Source organism: Rhea americana, unplaced genomic scaffold (genome assembly GCF_003343005.1).
Source record: "Rhea americana isolate MKP2758 unplaced genomic scaffold, rheAme1 scaffold_16, whole genome shotgun sequence".
Taxonomy (NCBI): Eukaryota; Metazoa; Chordata; class Aves; order Rheiformes; family Rheidae; genus Rhea; species Rhea americana.
The window spans coordinates 3,691,311-3,699,397 of NW_028185705.1; the positions used below are offsets into that span (position 1 = coordinate 3,691,311).

An 8,087-nucleotide genomic window follows, 5' to 3' on the forward strand; every position below is an offset into this window, starting at 1 on the left:
ATGATTAAGGCAAAAAGACTTTATGAAAAAAATCAAGATACTACAAGACTCTGTCCACAGACCACACAGAAAACTTCATCTCAGGGATTAAAACATTTTAAAATGTTAACTTTTTAATTTCCTCTCTCCCTGCCCCCTGATACCCCATTACAATATGAGTTCTTAGAAATCCATCACTCTTGATGTGGTCTCTGAGAGAAGTATGAGGGAGGTATATGGCAGATAAGGCAGGCAGGAGGCTAGCTTCTAAAATATCCTACTTGGTATGCACACACGCACACACATAGTGAAAACAGCCTGCCTTCCAAAACATCAAAATGTAAATGGACAAGTCAGGAAACTGAGGGAAATAAGATTTGTATATGAGGACAAAGACAAAAATGTTTTTGAACGGTGAAATGTATGTAGAGACACAAATACCAACTAGGTTTCCCTATTGTGCTGCCACAATCAATGCAATCACATAAATTCATGAATAGTTTTTTGATTTTTGTCTAGAGTTTAAGTTGCTCTGTGGGAGCCACATGTTTTGAAAAGATATATTTTCACTTAGAAATGGGAAAAGAAACATTCTGAAAGTTTGACTTCTAACATTGTTGCTATATAACAGAAAAGCAGACTCCAAGTTCTTCTGAAAAGATCATCCATAGTGTGCTGTGTTTTCAGTAATCATGCTTGTATACAGCTTTCTTTCTATGTAAGTACAAGACAAAGGTGCAGACAATGTAATAGGTAACAGATTAAGAAAACTTTTAAATAAATGCCCTGAGCTATTTTATATCCTTGCAATAATTTCTATTTCTCTATTTTATTTTTGCTGTTAGAAGAAGCATGAGGAAGATGGAGGTACCACAGATACAGCCACTATTTTATCTAACCAACATGAGAAGGACAGTGGTGTAGGGCGCACAGATGATAGCACTCGGAACGATGAAAGCTCAGAACAGGAAAACAATGCAGATGATCACACTACTTCCTCTAACACTTTAGGGAGTCAAAACAAGCTGACATACAGCCACGACACCCTAGGAAGTGGTGATATGCAGTTCAGCAATGAGTCGTTCATCTCAGCCGACTGCACAGACGTCGATTTCCTCGGAATCCCTGTAGACGAATGCGAGCGGTTCCGGGAACTTCTGGAACTGAAGTGCCAAGTGAAGTCTGCTAACCCTTACAATCTGTATTATCATAACAGCACTCTAGATATGAGTAAAAGTGACCAAGAAAGTGTTGACAGAGAGCTGGAGATGCTAAATGAGGAGCTTCGCAATATCGAACTCGAGTGCCTGAATATTGTGAGAGCTCATAAAATGCAGCAGCTGAAAGAGCAGTACCGGGAGCCTTGGATGCTACATAACAGCGGGTTCCGCAACTATAATACAAGCATCGATGTTCGCAGACATGAGCTCTCAGACATTACAGAGCTTCCCGAGAAGTCTGACAAGGATAGCTCTAGTGCATATAACACGGGAGAAAGCTGCCGAAGTACACCACTCACACTAGAGATTTCCCCTGACAATTCACTGCGCAGAACTGCAGAAGGCATTAACAGTCAAGGTAATGAGGGGGTAGTGGCACATAATGTCTCCCAAAAGAATTTATTTCCTAGCTCAGAGAGTCACGAATCTGGTGTTGGTAAGTGCCATTCCTCTCCTAAAGATCCTGACCTCAGCAAGCAGCTAGAAAGCAAAGACAGAAAAGGCAGTGATGGAAACAGAAGCCCAACTCATGGTCAAAAAACTTCTGGCTCATATGTCTCCCCATACCATCATTCTCCCTATAAACATGCTCACATCCCTGCCCATGCACAGCACTATCAGAGCTACATGCAGCTGATTCAACAGAAATCAGCTGTGGAATACGCACAGAGCCAAATGAGCCTGGTGAGCATGTGCAAAGACTTTAACTCAAGCCAGAGCGAACCGAGGATGGAATGGAAAGTCAAGGTCAGAAGCGATGGGACTCGCTACATTACAAAGAGGCCAGTCAGGGACAGGTTGCTGAGAGAACGTGCCATAAAGATTAAGGAGGAGCGAAGCGGTATGACAACTGATGATGATGCCATAAGTGAAATGAAGATGGGCCGTTACTGGAGCAAGGAAGAGCGGAAGCAGCATTTAGTGAAAGCAAAGGAGCAGAGGAGAAGGCGTGAGTTTATGATGCAGAGCAGGTTAGATTGTTTAAAGGAACAGCAAGGTGCAGAAGAAAAGAAAGAGATGAATATCATTGAACTGAGCCACAAAAAAATGATGAAGAAAAGGAATAAAAAAATACTTGACAATTGGATGACAATCCAAGAACTGTTAACCCACGGAACAAAGTCACCAGACGGCACACGAGTGTACAATTCTTTCCTGTCAGTGACTACTGTATAATCACCCACTGCTAAATTATGTACATAAAACACTACCATTGGGGTAGAAATCAATGCCTCGTTCAATGTGGCAAGCTTTTTTGTATATAAGATACAGTCATCAAGTTTATAGTTCAAATACTGAACTCCACAACTATGGGTGCCAGGATCTCCATTATAAAGTGGAGAGAAAGCCGGCACATCTCCTTCAAAGGCAATATTAGCAAAACTTTTTGGAATATTGATTGTACTTTTTTACTTCTTACCTTTTACATAAAGTGTTTAAATATCAGAAATGTATTAATCATACTTACACAGGTAACTTGCTTAATCTATATTCATACAAAAAAGTACACATGCTTTTCTTTGCCTAAAAGAAGCAAAAAACCCACCAGGAGCAACTGCACATATGTATTTTTTGTGAAACCGTATTTTGTGATATTATTTTGTTGTTGTTCACTTCTACACAGAATGCTGTTTATCAATATTTAGCTCAAGGTTTAAGTTCAGAATTATTGAATTCCTGATAGAGCCATTCTCTTATACTACTTTACCTTATAGAACAGCAGTCTTTAGAGTTATGATCAACATTTAAACATTTTTCTTTTTAAGGTTTTTAAAGAACGTATGTAGGTTTCATCTCAAAAGCCTGAAGCAAAGTACAGTATACTGCAATTTTAAAGGATTTTAAAGCATGTTTGCAAATGTTGCAACCTATTGAAAAAATGTGCATGTACAGTTAATTTGTTTATACAAGACAGTTTGTGTAACTTGAAATACCCATGGTAGTAACTGTTTGCTTTATAGATTTGAATGTACTGAATTATAAAAGCAGTGTCATGAAATCATCATTAGCTACAAACATTAACAAGTAAAAGGAAGTAAAATAAATTATTGTTTTATATTTCACACTATTTTAAGTTCTTTTGACTTCCTTCTGGTTTCACTACTTAGCATATTCATTCTAGAGCATAGTTCACTTGCTGAAGGAATGACTGGACAGTCTATTGGAGAGCAAAATTAACATGAAAATCCGCATCATGACTCTGGGAATATTCTGGACTGAGGTTTTGGGGGGAGGAGGAGACATGGAGAGAATAGGCAAGAGAAAAGTACCAAAAGTATGACAAGCAGAATCAAACAATGAATATCTTACTTCAACTCACAATACATTTAAGATAACCCGTAAATGAGAAAGAAACAGGCCTTACATTTTTTTTTTCTGGTTTATAGTTTCTTTGTGATACATAAATTTGACTTCAAGCTCAGTGTTGTCTTACATTCCAATAAATAAATAAAACAAAATAGATGGCGAAAAGGACAAAAAGTGAATGTCAAAGAGCTATCTCACTCATTTTCTTATTTTCTATTTCAAATTAAGCACTCAGGTATAAACTGGAATACTATGCTGGATAAATAGTGAAGTAGACTCACTATGAATAGTTCCCAAATTCTTCATTCCCTCTCCCTTCTTCCTTACCCCCACAAAAGACTCACTGCCAAATCCTTCTAAGTTTTCCTTCTAGAATAGAAAAAGTTATAATCTTAATACCAGTAAAAGTGAAAAACTAGAAGGGGAAAGATTAAAAGGCATCTCAGTGCCTATTCTGCCTGTTAGCAAGAAGCAAACATTTTTCATTTCTTCTCATCCATTTGTGGATTAGCACTGAACTGGTATTTAGCACACCTGCCACATTCCACAGAAAACCATGTTACATAGTCGGAAACGCATCTTCAGCTGATGCAGATTGTCACTGTCCCTTGAAATTGGACACTCAGTCAATAAACCTCTGTAAATTTATCTTCAAGAAGTATTTTTCCCTGGGATAAAATACTAGCCCTACTGTAGTCTTTGAGAGATTTTCTACTGATTGATAGAGCCAGGATTTCACCTGACATATTACTAACAATTACCATCTTCACAGTGGTACAAGTAGGAAAAATATAATGTATGATTTTCTCAACACTTTGCCTTCAACTAACATGCTTGTTATCTCTGTCTCAGAGCTGCTTTACTTTGATTTTGTGTTGTGTTCATCCCAGTTACAGGCACATTGAGCCATGTCATACTATTGGCTCTGATAAAGTTCAGAAATCTAGATATACAGGCAGCGCATAGGCAAATAACTAGAGTGGCATTGCAATCCATAAACCAGCCATGAAAAGACATTTAAGCTATCTTTTATTCCACCTGGAAATTCTAGAGTAGGATTTGAAATGCTCTAATGAGGAAAAACTATAATCAAGGTGTACCTCAAAGACAGACTTCTTTAGAATAACGTCACAGATAATGGTTCCTTAAGAGTTCAATAATATAAATACTTATAGCATCATACGCATGTTTATAGCAGCATAAACATAATCTGGGAACTAAAGTGTGAAGTGTAGAAGTTACACCAAAGCATCAACAGTATAAAACTCRTATTTTTTAAAGATTTTGAAATAAAATTATTGGCCAAGAATTATTCTCTCACTTTTGAGTTTTTCGTCACTAAATATTTGTTGTTATTTTTTCATTTTAAAAAAAATCACTTGTCTCTTTTAATATTACGATTTGTGAACTAAGATCAGCTCACAGAACCCGTCGGTTATCTCATAAATTCAGGCAAAAGTTATGCAAACTACAGATTTTGCTTCTCATTTCTCAGTTAGCTATCTTATCACACATCCTATTTTCATTGCTTTATCAAAATACTTAATGCAGCGGTGAAAGGTGAGATTTCTGTTCTTTTATCGTTTGCATAAAATATTGGAAATTACCATAGTGTGAGTCCAAACTGACCTCATTACAGTGGAATGAAACAGACCAAAAGGTAGCCTTTGATGCCTAGGAAGAAACGTTTCATCCAACAGCTTTTCTATAAATTGTATTATAGTGCCTACAGTGCATATAAAGTAACAACTGAAATTATTATTCTAGTTGCCTACAGATATCTCATGCAAGAAATCTCCATGCAGCAATGGAGACTGTCTCCTGTCTCACTTCAAGCTTTACCTGAAACCTGAGGCCTCTGAGCTGCTGAGCACCATCTCAGCGCACCAGAGCCATCCACAGAGCCTGGGCACATGGTCCTATCCTGCAGCAAGATGCTGACCCTTCTCTTCAATCCCAGTTACTCAGACTCCTGCAGGTATCAGCACTTACAGATCTACTCCTTCCAACAACAAAGCTCATTCCAAGCATTTTTTTGAAGCACACTTGAACCTGGAAGGAGCTAAAAGGAGTGTTTCTCATTTAAACCTGAAAAGTAGCAGTCCTCATATTCATCCTCCTCCTTTTCCCTTCCTCCTTAGCCACTTTATTAAATGTGATGTCAGGCGTGGGTGATGTGAGCCCAGAATAGGATGTACAAGAGAGAATCTTAGATACATGAAGGGGGAACAAGCTATTGCCAAGCAGCCAGGAAATTTTACAAGTCTCCTTACAGAGACTATCTCCAGTTCACCAGACATCCTCACACAGCCTTTATTTACTCTTACTGCCACACAGCCCTGTCTTGGGCTTTGCCATGTAGCAGTATGACACTGACATAGACCCACCCTTCAGTGCCCAGCCAATGCCAGTGCATACCTTTGGGTAACAAGGATTTAAACAGGATCCCCCTGGACACAGATTAGTGCAGAATGTGGCCTGATATTATAATATAAATAGGTTCTGTGTCAAACCCAGGTCAGTTCCTTAAAGTGCAGAACATCCCCTAGACATAACATAAAGAATGATCTATAAGAATGTAAAATACTGATTTACAAACAGGGCTTAAATCAGTGTGGAATCACCCAGTTTAGATATGCAACGAAATGGGAAAGCCCTGAACCAAACCTAACAGCATTTTTCTGTAAATTAAAAGAAGAAAACTTGCACACTAGGGATGGCAAATAAAATGAGGTAAGACTACATATCGCCTAGGGACTACTGGTTGGAGAACTAATTAGGATTATAAACTGAAAGAATGTAAATTAACCAAATATAATTATCTGCTAGTGGCCTTTGGAAATAGGGTACAGGATACTTGTTAGCAAAATTGCTCAAATGGCTGGAAGTCATAAAAAGCAAGCCACAAGCAATTTAAAGTCCTCTTTTTGTTTTGTTTTCAATTGTTTTTAAAATAGTCCTTGTATTAAGGATTTATTGGAACATAAACTAATTAGAGAGAAGTCAAAAAAACAAAGGTAAGACAAAAAATGTCATAGCAGATGCTGCACTGCCAACCTGAGGCCTCTGATTTTATTAAATGTAAATTCTTTTTTTGTGACAAAGTAGCAAAGATTCTTCTCAGAGTTTCATCCCAACAGCTTCATTTCTCTATCAGAACAGCTTCTGTGAGCTTCCATCCAGAGTTAATCTGGAAGAGTGATGGCTTTCTTAAACAGGCATCTGTCATGAAAGAAAGTCATCTTAGATTCAGGGGCTTCTACATACAAAGCTTCTCATTTCTGTTTCATATCATCTAAAACACAGAATGGGTCACTGCAGAGACTCTGTCTATGTTTAGTCAAGATACTGGTATATATTATTTAAAAAAAAAAAAAAAAAAAAAAGGAGGCCACATATTATGTTCAGCTAGGCTGATCTCATGCTCAGGCATAAGGGCTTTATTACACAGACCTGACCCAAAGCCCACTGACATAAGCTGAAAGACTCCAAGCAATCTCAGGGAATTCAAGGGAAGATCTTGTGACAGGACAAGCACCACTGAAAAACGGTCTCTGCCTTCAGCTGCATTCAAGAATGCTCAGCATCTGGGTTCTCAAAGCAGGTAGAGTCAAGGACAGGCCCAAGAGGTGGTCCTATAGGGGATCAACTTCTTTGAGTCGGCTGCCCATTGAACACCGTCATCTAGTGCACACACATAGCTGCCACGTACTTTCTTAGTAAGGCAAGTCTATTTTACTAAATACACGTTTTTTAGATAAGATTAAATCAAACCAATTAATGATGAAAATAACTTGGTAATAAAGCTACAATTAGTGTTTTAATTTTCAAAAATACAATGCCAGTAYTGTAAACATCATTATAGCTCCACTGGAGTTAAAGCACAAATAAAAATCTCATCTGGTATTTTTATCTCCTCCTCCCAAATCCAAATCAAATTATCAGAAAAAAGATAACTAAATTCCTACAGTATCTTCTCCAAACACTTGTATTGATACACGAAAAATCAAATTCAAACATGCCCAAACAGCCCATACCTAATTCTCCCAGCAGATGATGCTGGCTTTAGGTTAAACATTCTTTCACTCTACTCCCACCTTTCGCCTTTCTGGGGAAAATGAGTCAGTTCTGTCTGAAAGGGAGCAGAAAGAATAATCGCCAGTCTTCCAATTGRATCTGGGCCCAGCTATGACTAGGGATCACTTACATTTGCAGGAAATTACATACATATGCACACAAAAGAAAGCCAAATCTGGCTCTGCTTTAATGTTTAGATTTTGTATCTAGTTCTTGAGGACCAAAAAAGGACTTAGATTACCTCAGGTGTGATATGATAAGCATATAATATTTCATTTAAAATTATAAATCTGCTTTTTGAGACTACAAAAAATCTTTCAGAGATTGGAAATGTCTTCATTTCTATAGCATAAAAAGATTAAATAGTTTGCTCTGAAATCCAGGTATGAGATTCTATCACAAAATGCAATCCTAAAGGCCAGCACGTGACCAGAAACAAAGATGTGAAATCAAAATGCTGACAAATCCTAAACTGGAAGTGCAAATTGGCATGAAAGCTTGGAT

At 37.8% G+C, this 8,087-nt stretch overlaps 1 protein-coding gene across 1 annotated transcript in view; it reads left to right on the forward strand.

Moving 5' to 3' along the window:
* Window positions 1-3,267, forward strand: part of PDZRN3 (PDZ domain containing ring finger 3) — a 148,914-nt gene extending 145,647 nt beyond the window's left edge. Inside the window, exon 10 of the mRNA XM_085300053.1 lies at window positions 825-3,267. Within this exon, the coding sequence (XP_085156179.1) occupies window positions 825-2,375 (1,551 nt within the window). The 3' untranslated portion in view covers window positions 2,376-3,267. The remainder of the gene's footprint in view (window positions 1-824) is intronic.
* The last annotated feature ends 4,820 nt before the right edge of the window (window positions 3,268-8,087 follow it).